Source organism: Octodon degus, unplaced genomic scaffold (assembly GCF_000260255.1).
Source record: "Octodon degus isolate 3935 unplaced genomic scaffold, OctDeg1.0 scaffold00130, whole genome shotgun sequence".
Classification (NCBI taxonomy): domain Eukaryota; kingdom Metazoa; phylum Chordata; class Mammalia; order Rodentia; family Octodontidae; genus Octodon; species Octodon degus.
In genome coordinates this window covers 7,093,236-7,115,572 of record NW_004524706.1, presented here as the reverse complement: position 1 = coordinate 7,115,572, position 22,337 = coordinate 7,093,236, and the positions used below count along the sequence as shown (strand labels likewise).

Below are 22,337 nucleotides of genomic sequence, written 5' to 3'. Positions count from 1 at the left end.
CTCTAAATGCCCTAAGGGGTGGTTTGGCTGGCTGGAGTGTTGTGGGGATCGAACTACAGCAACCTGAGGCTGACAACATTGTGGAAGCTGCCACTTAAACAACTGAGCTAAGGCCAGGCCCCCTAAAATGGAATAATGTTTTTTTTTTTTTTGTTCCTCGAATGCCTTCAGGGCACTTTTGGCCAGCGGGAGAGTTGTGAGGTTCGAACTCCCCCCCAGGACTTTTTGACAGCATACATTGCAAAGTTCGTGTTAACTATCAAGAGACTGATAAGAACGAGAACTGCACTAATATATTCTGACGTGGCTTTTTTTTTTTTTTTTTTTTTTGTATTTTAGGGAAGGGTCTACAGTGTTTAGGGTCTCACTACTAGATCGGACTCATAGTGATATATCTATTTACAGTCTCCAAGAGCTGGGATTACAGACACGTGCCACCATGCCCAGTCTCAATAGCTGACTCAGCATGCCCCAGGGATGGGGCCAGGGCCTGCATGGCAGGCCTGGGGATAGAACCCCTGGCTCCTGTGCCTGCTTTCAGATGCTTTAATCCAGTGAGCTATTTGGCCGGCCCCTGGACTTTGCTTTTTTTACAAGAGGAATGGATGTTATACCATAGCCTCAATATCTCCTGAGCATATTACTTACAACTCTATGTAGCATATAATAATTTTTAACCAATCTAATTTTGAATTAGAAATTTTTATCTTGTTTTTAAAAATCCTTTAGCTGTTGAGCCAGTTTTGTGAATACTGGCCCTGTTAGTAGATTCTCCACTTGGTAAGACAACCAGAGGTGACCAGGCATGCTTTGGATTATGTCCTCTCCCCACAGCAAAGGACAGGCAGTTCCACAGACCACACCCACTGAGAACACTGCAAGGCAAACTGTACCTGATTGCCGAGGAAGAACTACAGACAGTATGAGTAAAGGATGGAGGGGGGGAAGAAGAGAACATTTTGTCAAATTAACACTAAGGAATGGAAATCATATCATATTAACAGTCTTCTAAATACAGACTGTATTCTTACTGAGCTCTTGAGACAGGAACATTTTACAAAAGAACCAACTCTTAAGTTTCTACTCTGTTGCTCTTACTAGCTCATCTATCTCACGGTAGCTAAACAAGAGAAGAAAACCCAACAGGCCAGCACAAGATTACTCGGAGCTCTAACTAAATGCTCTGGGTTGGGCTTGGGGCAGAGAAACCCAGCACTTCTCAGCCAGCAGCAGCCTGGTGTGCATCTGGTATACTTAGAGGACATTTGAAGGTACTGAAGGAAGCTGGACTTCCCAGTCTTTCAGCCTAATCTCCTTGCCAATCACAGATTTTTCTTAATACTTCACGGAAATTTAGCAAGCTATTAAATATATTCTAAGAGTTCCATTTCTTAATGTGTTCTACATTCCTCTTAAGTTCTGAAGCTCCAGTACAAGCACAGTTCACTGTCACTAGGGCTACATCAAGCATTTCAGATATGGGAACACAGCTGCCTAGTGGATGAGGTCTTATCTGTAGGCCATGCAGAGCAGGCACAGTATCTGCTGAGGCCCTGATGGAGTCCCTACCACCCTTTCCAAGGTTGGGAGCCACTCTGGTTCAGGATAATCAACTCTGGGGGATGAATCATCAGTAGATTAGTCAGATGTAATTGTACAAACTAGTAACTTCATCTCCACTAAGATGCCGGCCAGTAGTGAGGTGAGGGCTCTGAAGTGTCTTCTATCTTGCCAAGTATAAAGCTATGGTCCACCAGGCATGGAAACTGCTCAGCTAGAACTACACAGGGCACAAAATATGCTTAGCCCAACAGACACCTGACATTTGGTATTTAGAGATGAAGGCTGAAGGGTGACCTCATTTCCAGTTCATGGTCTCTGGCAGTTTAGCATCAGGAACGAGAGCACAATCATCCAGTCTGGTATGTGTCAGGTTGCTTTCACTTGTAAGGGCCACATATGAGGAAACAACCACCACAAAGGGATGGCTTTTCTTTTCCTTACCCGGTATTTATTCTCTCCAATCTGCTCCACCTGAAATCTTTTTGCACATTTGCACTGAGCCACTTGTCTTGTGACCTATTGCATGTGAACAACAGCAACAACAAAAAGTTTAAATGTCAGAGCAAGACTTCCTAGTCAGAGAAATAACTTTTGTTTTTTGTTTAAACATATAAACAGAAATCCCATTCATTATTCAGGGATAGGGCAGTAGGTGTTGAAGGGACATCCCCAGTTCAGGCAGTACTCAAAACTCACAATCTTCCTGCCTCAGCCTCCCCAAGAGTGCTTGGACACAGGCATAAACCACCATACCTGGTACATCTCCCCTCTATGTGCTACATTTGAACACCCTGTCCCTGGATTCCGAGGCAGGGTGCGTATAACTAAAATTAGTGCATGTAAGGGATTTGGTACTTGTGAACCGGGATGAGAACAATTCCATGGAAAAGTTCCCATCAAGAACCAATATCAAAACAAAACTCCAAATAATCACCTCCCCAAGGTAAGCAGGAAGGCCAATAATAGTAACCATACTCAAATGAATTCAAGACAGTATAAACTGACATTAAAAAATATACTCAAAATACAGTTATTTCTCATACCTCATCCTCAATTTTATCTGCATCAGTTGTTGGTCGGTAAGCATCCTTATTGGGATGGAGAGCAGCCACAAATTCATAGTAGTCAATGTAGCCATCACCATCCCGATCAAAAATGTCAGCCACAGCAGTCATTTCTAACTTGGTGGTAGGGAACTCTGGAAAAAGGGACCATGGTTTCAAACATTAAACTCAGTGGCTTAGTAGTGGTCGGCAAGCAGTTATATAAATACTTAATGAACAAACAAAAGCTATATATAAGAACCAACAGTATATGTTCATTTTATTTATTTATTTATTTTTGTTTTTTGAGACAGGGTTCCATCATGTGGTTCTGGCTTCCTTGAGTTCACTATGTAGCCCAGGCTGGCTTAAACTCATGACTATCCCCCTTCAGCCTCCCGAGTGCTGCGATCACAGGCATGTGCACTCTAGGCATGTACAGGCTGTCACTTTAAAAAACTCAAGAGATTCAGATTATAAAGATAAAAATCACTCAAAATGTAGCAACCAGGTACTAGTAGATTTTGGTATATCTGCTGAGACTCCCCTAGCTTTTATGCAATAAAAAAATAAAAGCAGTATTTTAGATACACCGAAAGTCATACAATATTATAATGACTTATCTTTAAAATTTACTTATTTACTTCACTATTACTTAATCACTATTTCTGAACAGTAATCCTTTAGAATTAATAGCATAAGTTTTTTTTCCCCCTACTATGTTTAGATCACTGCCTTTGATTCTTGACAAATTGTTTTCCATAGGGAAGTATATTTATGGTACTTGGAGTGATTTACTAAAACTTAGGCTGGATCATACTGTTTTTCAGGTGAAAACCTCAGCTCATTCTGAGCTCTCCCACAAGGCTCTGCATGAACTGGCAGCTGGCCACTCTTTTATTCCCCTGTGATCATAACACTCCAATCTCGCCAATGTTTCCAGCATTAGAACGTGTCAGAGCCACTGCCACACAGTTACCTTCTGTTCTTTTTGCCTCTAAGCTCCTCCCATAAATCTTTATATGGCTGGATCATTCTCATCATTTAGAGCTCAGCTCACATATTACCTCTGCAGATAGGCTACCTGTGACTGTTGCATGAGATTGTATTGCTTGAGATATTCTGTGATCTTTGTAAGTCATTTAATTACTTTATGTATCACCTATATGCTCTGCTAACACTGTATGAGCTGGGTTTTTTTTTTTTGTTTTTTTTTTTTGTGGAACTGGGGATTGAACTCAGCTCCTTGCGCTTGCCAGGGAAGTGCTTATAACAGCCCCTGTATGAGCTGTTATAGAGATAGCACAAACTGCTTCTTTTGGCGCCAGGGAGACACCTTGGTGGTCTAAGCACCTGCCTGGCAAGGGCAGAGATCTGGGACCAATCCCGGTACTGGCCTCGTGCCATACCAGCCACTGAAACCGGGCATGGTGGCACACACCTGTAATTCCAGTGCTGGGGAAGTTCAGACAGGAGGATGTGAGACCCTGTACCAAATAATTATTACTTATATAAAAAAATTAAGAAACTTTTATGAAAGAACTATTTTTAAAATATGTTACTTAGACCTTTATCATTTACAAAAGGTAACTTCTTAGCCATACCTCAAATGTATCTTGCTTGCCCCAACTTATCTATTAAGATAGTTTTTTATTGCTAATGACAATCTTCTATCAAAACGCTGGATCACTTTCTTTTTTGGTACTGGGAATCAAACTCAGGGCCTTGTAATGTGCCACTGAACTATATCCCCAGCCCCTAGACTACTTTTAATACATGGTTGATGTTACATCTTCCTCAAAAATATAACTTTAACTTTGAAAGACTGTTTTGCAGCACATCACAACTTCTGCAAAGTACATGCAAGAAATAATACAGGTGTGACTTGTGTTTGGAATTACAATCGGACTCACTGGATGCTAAGATGCCATCAATAAACTCCTGACGTGTTATCTTTCCATCTTGGTCCTTGTCAATGCGCCGGAAAAAATCCATTACCCGAGACTTCTTGTGATTCATCCAACGCATATACTTTTTCCTCCAGACATCAAAATCAAAGTTGGCGAATTCCTTCAACTAGACAGAAATCAGAAGTGTCAAACAATCTATTGTTTTGGACCATCCAAGCTGCCCAGAGCACACCAAAACTTTTCAAACACTCAGTGAAGCCATGCAGGCCTTCCAGAAGGGGACCGACAGTGTGGCTTACACATGTCTCTTCTGTGAAGGCAAAATCTGACTCCTTCACTCAACCCATGATTGCTTACATGAGCTGTGGTATAATGCAGCAGCAAGGGAAACAATAACTAAAAAACTACCACAGGAAATAGGGAGCATGTAGAACGAAAATGGGTGGAGCCAGGCTTGCTTTCCCTTTGGACTTTATTGTGAGTTACCCTCCTAGATGTAAGGCAATGGATTCCATCCCAGAGGTGAGGTCTCGGCATCACTTATGTGTTGCTTTGAATCACACATGGGGCCATATCAGGAGACCCATGTTTCCCACCATATTGAGACTACTTTGAGAAAATTAGACTCTAGATCGAAGGAATAGGAACCCAATCCTGTACCCAAGCATGTTTCTTTGAAATGGCACCAGAGGGAACAAACTGCCCACTTGACATCTATGTTAAATGTCTGGCCTGCATGAAAAACAGTAGGCTTAGGCAGTGGATGGTGATTTTCAGCTACTTGAGTTATATTAGTGATTCACATTCAGAATTATTTAACAGTGTAGCAGTTTTCCCCCTGGTCTTTCAAATTCCAAAGTTGGAAGGAATAGGGGAAAAAAGCTTCAGAACAAAATATGCTTAAGACTCAACTGACCTATGAAACAACAACAAAAAACAGAGAACACTCACTTCTGGGTATAGCTGCTTTGATAGGCACAAATAAAAAAAATATAAAAGATATTAGAGGCTTCTTTTAAAAACTAGGAAATGCAGTATTCTATTTTTTTATGAGGCAATAATTCAAAATCGACTTGCTTTTTATGATCTAGTTATGATAGTAAGATTGTAACAAATGACTCATTTCATAATTATGTAGCGTATCCACACCTTTACATAATGGGGTCAATAATGGTCAGTTCTGTGGAACCTACACACATGGAGAAACTTTCAAAGTTATGCTCCTGATTCTTGACTACAGCAAGAGGCTGAAGAGGATCAGAACACTGCCTGACCCTTGCATAAATGGCCTGGTTTCTTGCCACGGCCTCCTCTGTTGTGAGTGGTGTTCCTAGAAATTTGTCTTCTCTCATTCAGAAGCTTGAAGAAAGGAGTACTGGCTTGGCACAGGCCTTATTCTACTTCTGGAGAAGCAGGTGGAGGCACATGGTCACAGTAAGAGGGCCTCAGAAGGGCTACATTTTGATCAGGAAAAGGCCCCTCAGTGGGCATTACCTCCTCCAGGCGATCCAAGGCATCGTTCAGCTTCCGCTGGCGCTCTAGGGCCAACAGCCACACCTGCTGCCAGCGAGCAGAGAGCTGGTTGATCCGTGGGTTTTTCGCTTCAGACTGTGAAAAGATTGGCATGGGAGGAGGTGTGGGCTGACTCAAGGGCTTCCCTAAAAAGAAAAATAACCACAAGATTAGAAAAGCTGATTTTGTCTGTCCACAGAGAAACAGCTATGTGGATGAACTCAGGCTGTCCTTAGAATGCTACCCAGTCAGTGACTCATAAAAGAAGTGCTAGACTTGGCAACACCAACGGACTCTCCTACCAGCCAATAAGTGTTTACCTAGCTCCTAAGCACCATCCACCAATTCTGTCCTCCTTTAGTAAACTGAGGAACTTTCAACTCAATGACTAGAACAGTGGATAATACAGGAGCTTATGTATGCTATAATTAGATCAGTGCAAAGTAAATGTAAATGGCACTGAAGACCAAAACATTGAAAAGGTCATTGCTGTTAGGTGTTTTACTACCTACTGAATTAAATTTAATACTAACTCAATAAAACAGAGTATAAGAAAAGTGAGTTTGAAAAGATTTGGAAGCTGGGTATGGGGCATATGCATGTGATCCCGGCACTTGGGAGGTTGAGGCAGGAGGATTGCCAAAAGTCGGAAGCTAGTGTGGACACACAGCGAGTTGAAGGCCAGCCTGGCCTAAGTGAGACCCAGACTATAAAACCAAAACCAAAACCACCCCAGAGATGTTGGTTCAAAACCAGTACAGTTATTTACTATAGACTTTTGGAAAGTGTTCTAATACACTAGGGGACATACTGCCACCACTGCGGGATTTCTCGGTAAAAGGAGCACGAGTAGGTTCCACAGTCTTCCTTTTGTACGTCTTGGTGACCCGGTCCACATCAGGTTGTTTTCGGGTCATCTCTTCCATAAATGTCTGTGAAATACAAAAAATGAGAAGAGTTGAGTTTTCTTTTGCAAACAGGCAACTTCTTACCACTAAAGGCAAAGCCCATGATTACCCAAGTGATAGATGCCCCTGAATATGCTCATTACTTTTAAGAAATTTAATTGAGCAAGAAACTTTACCAAGAAAGACTAAAGACCTGAAGAAGTAAGACATAGCCTTTGACTTTCAGTGCTCACAGTTTGGTGATGAAAGCCCAAGACTCCCGAGTGCTAAGTGCCACTGAGGGCTCCCGGGAAGACCCCGGTGCACACCTCACAGCCTGAGGAGGCAAGGAAAGCTGAGCTGAGTTACTGAGGGACAAAGAATGGGGGCAAGGGAGGCAGTGTCAGCAGAAATGCAGCTCTGGCAGAGCAAGGGAGCCTGACAGCCTTGGGGACAAGGACCCTTTTCCTCACTGGCTGTGCAGAGGATACAAGTAGAGACTTGACAAGGGGCAGAGTTGAGAGGCAGCTAGAAGGAAGACCAAGAGAAGGTATCAGGGATAGGAGTTTTATTCTGAGAGCAATGGGGACATCCAGAGAAGAGATATATGATCAAATCTACAGTGTAAGCTGGGCATGTCCAACTTGCAGCTCACAGGCAGTATGGGCATGTGTCCCTGCAGTCAGTAATGCAGACTCACATGACACAAACTTTGAACACTACTGTGATTTTTAATCAATATTTTCATGACTTAAGTGCCTGGTGCAGACGCTGCCTCTGCAGCCCACTACAGTCAATGTACTGTGAACCATGATCTTCAAGGATGAAGTGTGTGAAGAGTAAAATTAGATACAGAATCTCTGTGAGCTCCTTGAGAATGCATAAAGGACTGACTGCAACCACTTACATCAAATCAGCCTGATACGTCAACTTCACAAAAAATGTCAAATACCCAACTAGCTTTATGTTGCCTTTTGATAATAAAAATATCTTTAAAAGGAAGTTTTGTTAGCTATGTACATTAACTACATTGCACATTTTATATGCAGCCCAAGATAGTCTTCACCCAGTGTGGCCCAGGCAAATCAAAGATTCAACACTCATGCTTTAGGAGAGCAATTGTGTGAGTGACTTCAGGGAAGATCTCAGAGTGATGGAGGGTAGTGGGGTTCAGGGAGAGACCAGCAGGAGGGACAGAGATTACAAAACCACTGCAATAATTGAGGCAAAACATGCAAGGGCGTAACAAGGGAGAAATGATAAAGCCCAGAAGCTATTTCAAAAGCAGGACAGGTAAGATGTGGTGACAGACTAGATGCAGGGGAACAGGAGACAGGTGAGACCCATAGCTTCTGTGTTGAACTGGGAAAGGAAAGAGAAAGCTTTGAAAGAAAAGGGTGGGGCCAGGTAAGGAGGCAAAGATAAAATGGAATTTTCTTTGTTTTTGAGACAGGACTTCATTATATTAACTTGGGCTGGTTGTGAGCTTGCAGCAATCCTCCTTTTCACCCTCCTGAGGGCTGGTACAGGCAGATGCCATTATGCCTGGCACAAAGTGGAATTTTATTTTATTTTATTTTTATTTATTTGAGAGAGAGAGAGAGAGAGAGAGAGAGAGAGAGAGAGTGTGTGGTGTGTGGCCAGCTCAGCCCACCAGGGGGCGAGGCTGGCTGGCATGTGGCGCTGGGGGATTGAACTGCGGTCCCCGATGCCTTGCTAAGCTTGTTCTAAGTAGGTGCCCTAGACCACTGAGCCATCTCTCCAGCCCCACAAAGTGGAATTTTAGAGCCGCTTCTAGTTTACATTATGTTTGGACTCCAAGAAGTTATGGTGCTGGGAGTGAAGAAAAAGATGTGGAAAAAAAAAAAAAAAGATGTGGAAATTTCTGATTTACAGATGACTTCTAAAGCTGCTAGACTAAATAAATCTTAGCAGTATGAGAAGTATGCCAAGAATGGAACGCCAGAGAATATCAACAAGTAGAGAGTGCAACAGGACCCAATAAAGATGAACGAAAAGGAGGATTTAGGGAGATCAGAAAAAAAATGGGAGGACAGTGAAGTCAAAGGAGAGTTTGAAGAACAAAGAGCCGACTATGTCAAATGTCAAGTAAGACAAAGAAGAGGACATGCCTGGAACCATGGTCTCATAGAGGAAGGAACCACAGTGTCCTGGGGAGTGAACAGAGAAGACAGGAATGGAAAGCCTGGTTGGAACAAGAGTGTGACAACAATGGCAGTAATCGCAGGGGAAACAGGCTTGAGGGGACATCTCTGAAAGCTCTAAAGGAAGAGAGAAAAGGAGAGCCTGAAGACAAAAAGGGGACTATGGGATAACCTAAAAGAGGACTCACTTTGATAAGGAGGATGACTTTGAGATCAAATGGGGAGGTGTCAGTGTAGATAAATCTCACCAAAATATAATGAGTTCTCATTTGCCAGAGTAATTTTCTACATAAACTAAAAAGGCTATACTTCCCAACAGTAAACCTAGGTAAACCCATGCCTGTGTTCAATGTAAATTAAAAACTGTACTTGCTTCCTTAGCACAAGCTATGAAGACAGCACAACTGAGCTTTTGCCCAGTTTATTTGGTCTGATGTGCCATCTTAGCCCTTTCTTAATGGTCAAGAGCTCTTCCTGAAGCCACGTGTAATGGGGATGGGGCTTTGGCTCTAAGACAGGTCAGTGGTGTGCATACTCTGTGTAACCTCGAGTGAAGGCCATACCTATGAAACAATATTACAGTCACTCCTCTGCTCACATTTCATTATGTAAGATCTTGCTGCAGCACATTGGATAGTTTTTCCTGCTGGTTTTGAAAACCCAGTGAGACTAGGACTTGAGGATAGCCTCTAGGACAGTGATGGCAAAGCTTTTAGAGCTTTCAATGATATACATTGTTCACTGCAGCATGTATGCAGTAGGTTCACTATCATTGCTATAGGAGTTGAAAGCCACCAACAAAATTGATGCTCAGTCCTATAACTGCAAGGAACTAAGTAAGCCTGGAAGAGGGTCCCAGAGATCAGATGAGACCTGAAGTACTGACATTTTGTTTTTGATTTTTTTTTTTTTTTTTTTTTTTTTTTTTTTTTTTTTTAGGGAAGGGCCTACAGGGTGTTCAGGGTCTCACTACTAGATTGGACTCATGGTAATCCACCTGTTTACAGCCTCCCAAGAGCTGGGATTACAGGCATGCGCCACCATGCCCAGTGATCAAACCCTGGCCCTTGCGCCTGCTTGCAGGTACTTTAATCTGCTGAGATATTTGGCTGGCCCTAGTACTGACACATTGATTTCTGCCTACTGAGATCCTTAAGAATATGACCCTGCTAACTCATGACCACACTCTTGACCTATGGAAGGATTTTTTGGGCTGGCTCAGGCTGCCTTAAGGGTGGGTCTGGTAAGGCATAGGGAGCTGGGGATCGAACTGTGGTCCCCTGCACCTGACTGAGTTTGCCCCAGCAGATGTTTAAACAACTGAGCTAAACTGCAAGCCCCTTCTTTTTTTTTTTTTTGCGGAACCGGGGATTGAACTCAGATCCTTGTGTTTGCCAGTCGACCGCTTAGCCTACTGAGCCATCTCCCTGGCCCCTGCAAGCCCCTTCTTGACCTATGGAAACTTTGGTCAGAATGAAATGTTTTAAGCAGCTAAGTTTATGATAATATGTGACACACAATTAAAGAAAGGTGCACAGGGGCCAGGTGCCACAGGGAGATGGCTCAATGGAATAAGCGCTTCCCTGGCAAGCGCAAGGGCCTGAGTTCAATCCCTGCTTCCGCAAAAAAAAAAAAAAAAGAAAAAAGAAAGGCGCACGGTATAAAGAAAATGGGCTCCATGACCACACAGAAAACACCAGCGAGATTAGGATACCTGATGCTCAGCTATAAGGGCTTTCACTCTGTCGATATTCTGAGGGATTGGCTCCTGATCTCGCTGAATGAGAGTAGTCTCAGCCCACTGGATCCATGCCAGAAGTTCTTCCAGGAGCTCAGCGTTAGCCACCAGCTCTGACAGGGCAGTTTCCAGGCGCTGTTGGTGTTGTTTTGCCCATGTTAGGACCTGTGGAGAGAAAAGAAAACCATCCCCTGTTCCAAAGCCCATTTTTCATCTGATCCACACAAGGAATTTGGAGAGAAAAGACTGCCCAGTTAAGAGGCTTCTCTCTTACCCCAGTGAGAAAACTTGGCTACAAGAACTAGCCAGTTCTCCTATGAGGAGATTCAGCACATCCTAGTCCATCCCAGAAAGGAGGAAAGCAAAACACACAATGTATCTACCATTCATCACTGTACCAGTACTATTTTTCCAGTCTACTACACATTACCAAGAAGTCTTTACTAAAATGCCAACTTAAATTTTGTTAGTAAATTCATAATGAGTAAAAAGTTCCTTTTCTGAGGGAATAAGAAATTTGAGTCTTACTTTACCACTACAATCTTGTATCTGGGTAGGTGACTCACCTCCTCAAAGCGAGCTCGGATGATTGTGATCCAGTGTTTAATGGTTGTGATGCAGTCAGGATGGCAGACTGCTAGGATCACTTCCCCCATAGATACTGCTGCATTCACATCCACTCGCTTTTCTTCTACTTTCGTCATAAACTCCTAAACAAACAAGGATCAACAAACATATTGTCAGCACTATTCTCTTATACTCAGAAAGGAAAGAAATTTTAGTATTATCTTTTCCCTATACATGTTAGCATTGGCCTCTTCAAGGCCCTATCTAGAAGTCTGTATTTTCTTTTCCAGTTCTACCAGATGTGGGAAGGTAAATAAGGCACAGAGGTATGCCCTTCTTTTTTTCTTTTGAATTAGTTTCTTCTTAAAAATCTTAACTTAATTCATTTCCACATTTGTAAACATGTTTTTCTTGGGAAAAATATAATTATCAACAGCACATATTTATTTATTTATTTTTTTTTTGTGGAACCGGGGATTGAACTCAAGATCTTTGCGTTTGCCAGTCAAGCGCTTATCCTACTGAGCCATCTCCCCGGCCCCGACAGCACATATTTAAAAAATACCCACTACAGGATACAAGGACAAAACCAATATTAAAGCCTCTGGCTAGGTATCATGAAAACTGGAAAAAGAAATAGCATTTTCCACTTCATCAGGGTACACTGAGGTCTCAGATATGGGATATTTTCTATAGCTTGGTAAGTAGTTCTTAGAGATCAGACCAAGGCCCAAGGCTGGAAGTGTAATAAGGCATGAACAGAGATGTAATGAAAGGGAAATGGTCTCCATTTTCTTTACATAATAATATGTCATTTTACTTGTTTACAACCAACATGAATCATTTTTAGAAAAAAAAAAAAAATCAATGAATGTTGATGTTTAAGGTAGCACAAAAACTATGCATCATTTCCTTCTCTTTCCTGTTCACTCAACAAATTAGCCCATTCTGATTCTGCTCCTTTTTGCTTTTATGTCCAAGCAAAGCCTGCTTTCCTGAGCAGTGGGGCAGTCTTCGGTGATGTGACGGGCAACACAGGTCACTGACTCCTAGGCTAGATTACCTTGTGGGTATCAATGAGAGACTGCAAGGCTTCTGTGTCATCAGGAAGTGCCCCCCGAAAGCGAAGAGTTTGCTCTGCTTCAGAGAGCCACTCCAACAGCATGTGGACTGTGTCCCGAAACTCTTCAGCCTGAAATAACCAAGCACAAAAGATTGGACCTCTCTCTGCAGCTGAGGCCCTAGACTCTGGGACATGCCTGTGAATGGGTCTGGGACTGAAAGTGAATCACAGGCACTTCCTGCCCTGGTCAAAGCTCCACCGAGGTCACCTTTCATTTGTAGATCTTCAAAAGCCATGCACTTGTTATTTCTCTAACACTAATGAATGGCAAAAGTCCTGAAGAACATTCAGAATATCAATTCTTACACTATATTCAAGACTGGCTTGAACTGAGCCTCATAAAGAAACTAAAACAAATATGCCCATATCCCTGCCTTGGATTGATTCCCAAATTGTCTCTTACTTGTTTTAAAGCCTGCTCAAGACGGCTTTGCTTGGAAACGGAGAGTTTACAAACAGTGTCCCAACGAGTGCTCAGTTCCTGTAGCTGTCCTTTTACCCAAGTGGTATCATCTCGACTGTTCTCAATCAGTTCTCTTCCTGATCGCTTCAGAACCTGAACAGTTCCTGTTCGTTTTCCAAGTTCCTTCTGGAAAACCTAGAAAAGACAGAAATAGTTTGTCTTGCAAACATTTTGTTTCAGTTCAAGCAGTAAAGCTACAGAGAAGGGTAATCATTTCCTTGGTAGGCTCTAATCATGTGTCTTTTTTAATCTAGAGAGGCAGAATGATGTTTAAGAACTAGCTCAACATTAGCTCAATGACAGCTCAGAGACTTAGAAAAGGGCTGAGGAGACAGCTCAGTATCTTAAGTGCCTGCTTGGCAAGCACAAGGTCCCGCGTTCGATCCCTGGTACCACACAAACACAAAAAAACCATGATTTTGGATAACATGTTTAAACTCAAGTCTTGGTTTCCTTTTCTGTAAAATGGGAATAATTATACTAACACTTCTAAAATTATGGGATATACACATGAACACACCTGCAGTTTACAGAATAAGAATTTGGTAACAGGAAATATGAAGATCTTTTTTCAAATGGGAAGGGGGACAAGTGATGGATGCAGTGGGGAGGAAGGGAAAAGAAAAGGGAAAGAAATGAAGGATAAAATGGAAATAGAACATTTGCAAATGGGAAGAGAAATAAGAGTTTGAGGGAACAGAGAAGGATGGGAATGAAAAAAGATGGAAGAATTAAGATGTGCTACTTCCATGTGCAAAATCCTCCCCAATAAATGTAACACATGTAAGCATGTATTAATAAAAAAATGAAATGTGATATAAAAAATAATTTGATATAATTTCAAGATGAAAGTTTGTATTGAGACAGCAGGATATTATGCAATGCAATATGACTGGTGTAGGCTACACTGAATAGTGGCGAAGGTTCAAAATGGTTTTTTTTTTGCTCCCATAATTTTACTGAGAAACAAATAGCAATGAGACAATTTCAAACCAAATTGGTAGGACAGTTTCAGTAACACACTGCATACATTCTTCATAGTGGTTAATTGCTGTACAAGATGTGGACATATCCTATTTACAAACACTATTAGAACAAATCCCTCTATTCATTAAGAGAATGTAACTATATACCTATCCTAACCATTTTGAATACAGATACAAAAAGGACATTCATCTGTAGCCCCTTTTTTGTTTAGTTCCATTATTTGAATACTACAGGTGTGTGAACTCAGCTTTTTTTTTTTTTTTTTTTTTAACTGGGGATTGAATTCAGGCCCTCGCACTTGCCAGGCAAGCACTTGTTCTACTGAGCTATCTCCCCAAAATATTCTAAAAGAGTCCAGTAGTCCATAATAGTATTGGGGCTTCCGCTTCACTGGCTATGTCAGAAATTATTGACCTGAGTCCTCTACAGCTCAACATAACAGCATGGCTTTACTTCTTATACTTTGTTTTTATACTTTTTTTGCTGGATGGTTAAGACCAAGATAAAGCAAGACCTATGCAACAAGAGTTGTAGCTTTTGGGTCTGATAAGTTCAGTGAAATCCCCTCAGAATTTATCTTGAGATCCTGTACCTCAGATTGTAGATCCTTTGTCAGTGTCAGCCATGTGGATGAGTCACGGCCGTTGCTTGGCCAATGTGCTCTCTGTGAAAGCCTGAGAGAATGTTTTCTCTCCATGTGACTCTCCTTAGGCACCCTCTACATCATTGATCACTTTCCTCTTTGGCCCCATAATCTCCTTGATCAAAAAATTTGGGACACTACCGAGTTGCATGACATTACAATACAAGTTCTCATATGTCCTGAGTCTTAATTGACCTTGGAAGGCTAGGGCCAAAATGTTGGGTTTTCCTTGCAGCCCTCCTTTTTCTCTAATTTTGGTCTGCAAACTTAGGTTGTTAACCCTCCAGAAGAGAAGCTTATTGTTATTACCATACAACCTAGGCTGTTAAGCTTAACTTCACTATCTGTCTGAATATCAAACATCTTAGGCATAACATGAAACTAGTATTTTTCATCAAGTATTGATATGTTGAACTTTAAGTCCCTACAGAATATGATGAAAAAACATTTAAAAATTAGAATATATTTTAAAAATAGGCATAAAGAATTATATACTTCTTATGTTTACACGGTAAGTCAAAAAATCTAACCATATACAACCTTGAGGCAGGATAGTCCCACAACATTCCTTTTCCTGTCTCCTGCCTTCATTCACCACCCCCTTCTTTTTGAATAATCATCTACCCAAGAGACAGCACAACAGCAACTGGTATGTCATGACAAACAGCCCGTATTCAGAAGACCAGAATGACAGGTACTCCAAGCATGAACCTACTATTATAGACTGCCATCTTCAGTGCAGTTCAAAATGGTTTTAAAAAGAATCTCTCATTTGTTTTTAGGTGTTAGTGGGAAGGAACACCTTAAGAGTCTCCTGAACTTAGTAAATTTTAGTAAATTTTTTGTGACTGATGCACAATCTCAGCAAAAGTTTAAACACAGAAAACAAGGAATCAAGGTGGGGTGGGGGGGAAGGGGTAGAGGGGAAGTAGGTCAAAACAGAATCAAAAAGTATTACGTACATGGACCATGATCATTATGATCATATGATCATTATGTATTACAAACATGTACTAATAAAAAATTAAAACTTGGCGAGGTGGGGGCGGGGGAGAAAACAAGAATCTACTTCTCAGCAGAATGCAGGCTCTTAATCTCTTCCCCCTGGTTAGTTGACCCAAACCAAAAGGCACAGAGAGGTAGAAGATTCAATGGCATTGCCTTCTGTGAAGCCTAAATGTCACTTCTCACCTTATGTGCATCCATGAGGTTCATGACAAGGTCAAGGTCCCCATGCACAGGTTGGTCCTCTGCCAGCTGCGGCTCTACCTTGTACAACCAGTCGACCAGTGCTTGCAGGGCATCCATGAACTGGCCAGAGAACAGCAGTGCTTCCTCCAACTTATGCTGCCTGAGAAAAGAATAGAAACTCCAGCATTTTTAGGAATTCCTTCTTTTTTTTCCTTGAGACACAGCATCACTCTGTGCTTTGGTTGGACCAGAACTCCCTGTCCTTCCACCTCAGCCTCCCTAGTGCTGGGACCAACACCAGGCTTGGATTTAGGGGTTCTTTATAAGAACAGTTCACAATTCTATCTACTGAAAAAGAATATTGCTTGAACCCTTGAGTGACTTCACGTCAGCACAATTAAGAGTAAAAAGTGACAGAGAGAGGGGCACAGATATCTTTTTAAAAAAATTTTATTTATTTATGTGTATGTGTGTGTGTGCGCGCGCGTGTGGCCAGCTCAGCCCAGCAGGGGGCGGGGCTGGCTGGCATGTGGTGCTGGGGGATTGAACCGTGGTCCCTGTGCTTTCGTTAAGCTTGTTCTAAGTAGGTGCTTTAGACCACTGAGCCATCTCACCAGCCCCACAGATATCTTTTTTGAGACAGGGTCTCACCATGCAGTTCAGGCTGGACTTGAACTTGCTGCAATCCTCCTGCCTCAGACTCCCGAGTGTTGAGGTGACAGGTGTGAACCACCACACCAGCTTCATAGACATTTTAAAACTACTTTTTAGTTTAGTACAGTGCACTAAATGGGTATGGACACCCCTCTGGGAATCTATAATCCAGTGATACAAGGACATACCCTAACAACTAGAGGTCTGTGTTAACTGTTGCACTTTAAGCAGAGAATGGTGCTTAGTTTTGGTAATGGTGTGCAGTCAGGAGTTAACTCTCAGCTCCATACTATTTGTGTGATCCTGGCCATCTCTTTAACTTTTTGAAGTGTGTTAGCTTTATCAAAAAAGTTAGAAGTGCAAATAGGACACAGAAATTACCATATTTAGCATAGCCTCGTGGATGTGAGTGGATGAAAGAATAGCTTCTAGAACCAAACTGCATAGGTTCAAACCCCAGCCCTCCCACTTAGCTGAGTGACCCTGGGGAATTAAGAAGCCTCTTGTGAACATTTTTCTCACTTCTAAGATAGGAATAAGAGTTGTAGCCAACCTCACTGGTTCTTACAACTGTTAACAATTAGGGGGCATTATTTGGAACATATTCAGTAGTAACTGTCTGGTAAGGCTTCTTATTGTTATGGTTATATACATAAAGAGAATCTGTATAGTGTCTCACACACAGTGATAGCATATAAGAAGTTATTGGTATTACAAATCTGTGATTTATCAATATTTAGAGTTACTTAACTTCTGTTACTGATACGATTTTATAGGTCTCTCTCTTGCTAATACAGTAAGCTTCAAGTTTATGTTCCCCCTCCCTTTTTTTGTGGTACTGGGGATCTAACTCGGGACCTTGCATACCCAAGTCAGGGGCTTATGCTGCTGAGCTGTCTCCTGGCAGCTTCAAGTTTAAAATAATTGCAATACATTCTGTTTAAATCACAGGATGATACTGAAAACTTCCTACTGATGCTTTATCATTATCTCAAGTCTCAGTTACTTCTGGCATATCATCTACCCTAAAGACATGAAAGCTCACCGCTCCACAGACTTGCCACAAACAGTATCCCATTTGTCTCTAACTTCTCCCAGTAAGTTGTCCAGTTTCTGTGTATCATCTGCAAGCAGAGTCTTCTCTTTCAATGCTCTCCCAGTTCTAATTGTGGTATCATACACGGGCTGTTTGCCACCAAGTGTTTTCTGAAACTCCTGTTTTCAGAAAGAGGAAAAAAAGATAAACAAAATGTTAAAAAATAAAAACAAACGAGTCAGTATGGTGGCGCACACCTGTAATCCCAACACTCAGTAGGCTGAGGCAGGAGGATTGCCGAGTTTGAAGCCTGCCTGGGTTACACAATGAACTCAAGGCCAGCCTAACATACAGAGCGAGATCTTGTCTCAGGAAAAAAAAAAAGTTACAAAGAAAAAAAAAAAAAAGATGATGCTGTCTTAATATGGATCAACTATATATATATTTCCCCCGCTGCCCCGGCTGTACCAGGGATCAAACTTGGGACCTTGTGCTTGCCAGGCAGGTGCTTATGCTGCTGAGCTATCTCCCCAGCTCTGACAATAAAAAATGTGAGTTCAGGATAGAGATCAAATAGGGGTGGATGTGATGGCATATGTCTGCAATTCCAGCTACTTGGGAGACTGAAATAGGAGGACTGCAAACTCAAAGTCAGACTGAGCCAATTATTAATACTGTGTTTGACAAAGAAAAAGTGAGTAAAGATGTAGCTCAGTGATAAGAGTACTTGCCTAGTGTGTGAGGCCCTATGTTTCATCCTTAGTGCAGCAAGAGAAAATAATATCTTGTACAAAAAGCCCAATTAAAATTGACAATAACCTACTATAAAGATTTTAATTTTTTATTTATGTCACTTACAGCAGCACATAACAATTTCTAAAAGTCTATAGTATAGCTTTAGACAGTTACTTCTATAACCACTTTGCTTGTACGCTTTCTTAAAAGTAAAAAAGCAACGTCATAGCACCTAGATATAAAATGGAACCCTGGGGCTGGGACTAGAGGTGTAACTCAGTGATAGAGCACTTGCCTAGCATATATGTCAGGTCCTAAGTTCAAGGCCCAGGACTGAGAAAATAAGAAAAAAGGAACCCTTCATCATCTTGTCTTTAGCTCTGATTTCTAATCTTAAGAATGCCAAGCTCAACACTTAAGAACAATTAACTATTTTACCTTATGCTTAGAAAGCTGCAGTTTAATTTTGTCTGGGTCATTGGATATCTCCAATTCTGAGTCTAGATGACTCTCTGCATCTTCCAGCCAGTCAATCAGTTTCTTCCAAGCTTCATGGAACTAAAATTACATAAGTCACACATTGCAACAGAATAAATAAGCAAATCACATAATTAATGTATGAGAACCATCACAGAAACTCAGACATGCAGCCTAAGTTTGTTCAATAAATTAACATCTTTTATAACTTACTTGTTTTGCCCGCTTCCTGGCATCATCTAGTGATCGCCCTCTTTCAATAGATCGCTGGACAACTTTCTCCCACCGAGACTGGACACTAACTAACAAATTCTTGATCAAAACAACATCCTGTTTTTGGCTAAGGAACTTTAACTGATTGCCTGTTTGATCCAGCTCTATGATGTGGTCTCGATGGGCATTCACTTCATTAGCAAAAACCTGTGGGAACAACATTGGTCTTTAAGATAAGAAAATACTACTCCCCCTTCCCAAGGAAGGTAATACCATGAGTCATAGTTACCTTGTGATCCTCTATCTGGGAAAGCACAGTGTTTAAAATCAGGCTGGGGGGAGAAGCAATGTTTAAACTCTGCTCTGCTAGAGTGAGCCAGTTGATAAATTCTTGTAGGGAATTCTGGAATTCTGTTGCCAAATTCAGGGCCTCTTCCAGCTTTAACTGAATTTTAAATAAAAGACAAAAAGAAAAGTGCTAAACCCAGGAATTACAGATTCAATGACAAAGGCATGAAATACACACCAAATGGAATGACCTCCAAACAGGAAGCCTCACTTAGCCTCCAAACATTTTGTTCGTGTAAAGAAATAGACATTTTAATATTAGTGTTTGAAACTGAAACAATCCTTTTTTTTTTTTGGCGGAACCAGGGATTGAACTCAGACCCTTGCGCTTGCCAGGGAAGCGCTTATTTCACTGAGCCATCTCCCCGGCCCCTGAAACAATTCTTATGTAGAAAAAGAAAGCATATAATTAGTGGCTGAGTTCCTTTCTCAGCCACCTTCTCCCTCTTGGGACATGTAAGAACAGGGGAAACTATCTGAGAAATGTAAGTGAACAGACCCTTAGTGGGGAGAGCCATGGGGCCTGCAACCTGCTCTGGGCAATCTCCATTTTTTTTTTTTTATTATTTGTTTTGATGGTGTAAAGAGAACTAAATGAAAAGCACATGACTACAAAGACAATGCCATGATACTGCTGTCTACATGTTTTCAGAAATGTGGCACATGAAATGCCTAGGTCTAAAATGTATGCTTATCCCATGAGTAGAAAAGGTAACGAGAAAAATTACAACAAAAACTGCAAAAATCTAATACCACTGGATGAAAATTTTCAGACATTCAGAATGGCAAAGTATGCTATTAATGGGGAACACACTCCAATTCCAGAGTCTATAAGCTCCCTCCCTCAGGGTCTCATACCTTCCGATCACTTTTTCTGCTAGCTCAACACCTATGTAGGCAAAGCAAATCAACAGCAGGCTGATAAAAATGAATATCCAAGCTGTAACCCCAGCTACTCAGAAGGCTGAGGCAGGAGAGCCAAATTTATAGCCTAGCCTGGGCAACTTGGGGACTTAGCAAGACCTTATCTCAAAATAAAAATACACATAAAAAGCCTGGGGACTTATTATAGCATTCCCTAAGCTTAATTTCCAGCACTGGGGAAAGGGAGAGTATATTTAAGAATATGTTAAAAATGAAAGTATGGATTGAGTGTGGTGCATGCTTGTAATTCCAGCACTCAGGAGGCTGAGGCAGGAATACTCTTGTAAGTTTGAGGCCAGCTTGGACTACACAGTGAATTCAAGGTCAACCGGCATTATATATAGTGAGACCTTGCCTCAATAAAACAAAACAAAACCAAAACAAAATCCTTAAGATAAATGTTTTAAAATTGTACAGAGCTATGCATGTGCAAACATCGTACTGTCTTGTTAGTGTAAGAATCTGAAAGAGTAAACTGACCTGATTTAAACAGGTAGAGCATGGAAAATAAGGTCTACCTTAAATCTGCCATAGGAATACTTAGAAATTAATATGCTCCAGATTCCTTGGCAGCAGGAATTTTTCCTTATCATTCATTATATCTACAATAATATAGCCCCATACACATTTAGTAAGTGAGCTTACAATCCTGAAATGTAAAGCTACTACAACATCAGAAATGGCTATACCTGACACCTGGCTTTTCTTGATCGGTTCGTATGATAACCACTGAAGTCTTTAGACACTCTACAGTACCTTTAGGAAATGTGTTGATTGTGAACCAGACTGCCCCAGTTTCTCTAGTCTCACCTTTGTGTTCTGCTTGTGCAGAAGCCTGTCCACAGCTTAGAATATAGCCTGTACTCAGGTCCTCTGGCCATTCTTCATACTACAATCACTCCACCCCATGCAAGGACTGTGTGACATGAATGCTTCTCTCAAGATGTTTATCTCTATGTGTGAAAAATCTGTCTCATGTCTTACTGCCCATCAGCTTCATGATAGGGTCCACTCATCTATTGTTTCCACTATAAACTAGCATAGTGTCTGGTGTGTGCTTCTATGTATTGAGTAGATACTCAACAGGTTTGCATGTATATTTCAGTCAGTCTAACAAAAAACAATAAAACTCTGTACTCACAAAAAACAATCTTTTGAGGGAAATGTCTCAATCTTGGTTGCCTTTCCTATTAGACAGAACACTCGATTTTGTTGAAATAGTGGGAAGTCCTACAATTTACTTCTCTTTTGAACTTCTAGTACTGCATGCTGTACTTATACTAGAAACCAAATACCTTGTGGAAACTATTAGTCATACTCCTTACCTGCCCTGTTTCTACCTCCTAATCACAACTGACCATCTCCAATAAAACCCTGTTTTAGAGGCTGGTGAGATAGCTCAGTGGTCTGAAGTGCCTGCTCAGGCAAACTTAGGCAAAGCGATCAGGGACTACGGTTTGATCCCCAGTACCGCATGCCATGCCAGCCCTGCCACCTGGGTGAGCTGAGCCAGTCACAAAAACAAACAAACAAACAAACAAACAAACACCAAACCCTGTTTTAAGCAATTAACACAAATGGGTTGTTAATACTGGACACAAAGTCCACCACTAAACAGTAGCAGAAAGTAACATCTTAACTGGCAGAAAAACAGAATAAATTATAAAAGCAATTGTCAACAGAAATACTCATTAATGTTCTTTACAAGGATGGAGATAGCTGGAACACTACGTAGACAAATCTGAGAGTAGCAGTTCTGCAACTTATTAAAATTATCTTTGAAAAATTATCAATATCACTAAGTAAATTGTTCAAATGTAGTGCTTTGCAGTGATACCTTTCTTTCTTCCAATTTACTGCTGACCACATGCCATTTCTGCTCCAAGAGTGCTATACTCTGCTCTGTCTTTGAGCCAGATCCAGAATCACCACGGCTTAGGAGCATGAGCCTGCCTTTGTCAAGCAGTTGATTGTAAGTCTCCTCCTTTGCTTTCAACTGGGAATATAGTTCCTACAAAAAAAGACAAGACAGATATCATAGTACTCATTCCCACAGACATTCAAGATGCACCAGTACTGTCTGGAAAAGCCCAGGAAGGTCTCATCTTGATTTAAAAGCTGCTTTTCCATGCAGTACAACTGCCAAACCATTAAAAAA

General features: G+C 41.3%; 1 protein-coding gene across 8 annotated transcripts in view; it reads right to left on the bottom strand.

Annotated features, from left to right (window-relative positions):
* Macf1 (microtubule-actin crosslinking factor 1) overlaps positions 1-22,337 on the bottom strand; it is a 276,478-nt gene that overhangs the window by 16,670 nt on the left and 237,471 nt on the right. For 5 of the 8 annotated variants that reach the window (XM_023701119.1, XM_023701117.1, XM_023701115.1 and 2 more), the window contains 16 exons: positions 22,017-22,190; positions 19,197-19,352; positions 18,908-19,114; positions 18,656-18,775; positions 17,492-17,661; positions 15,793-15,952; positions 12,912-13,106; positions 12,449-12,577; positions 11,385-11,528; positions 10,795-10,983; positions 6,840-6,960; positions 6,011-6,174; positions 4,520-4,682; positions 2,607-2,761; positions 2,005-2,079; positions 894-911 (listed from right to left, as the gene is read on the bottom strand). In XM_023701119.1, the coding sequence (XP_023556887.1) occupies positions 894-911; positions 2,005-2,079; positions 2,607-2,761; positions 4,520-4,682; positions 6,011-6,174; positions 6,840-6,960; positions 10,795-10,983; positions 11,385-11,528; positions 12,449-12,577; positions 12,912-13,106; positions 15,793-15,952; positions 17,492-17,661; positions 18,656-18,775; positions 18,908-19,114; positions 19,197-19,352; positions 22,017-22,190 (2,340 nt within the window). The remainder of the gene's footprint in view (positions 1-893; positions 912-2,004; positions 2,080-2,606; positions 2,762-4,519; positions 4,683-6,010; positions 6,175-6,839; positions 6,961-10,794; positions 10,984-11,384; positions 11,529-12,448; positions 12,578-12,911; positions 13,107-15,792; positions 15,953-17,491; positions 17,662-18,655; positions 18,776-18,907; positions 19,115-19,196; positions 19,353-22,016; positions 22,191-22,337) is intronic. The other 3 variants (XM_023701121.1, XM_023701114.1, XM_023701116.1) reach the window with 1 other exon arrangement.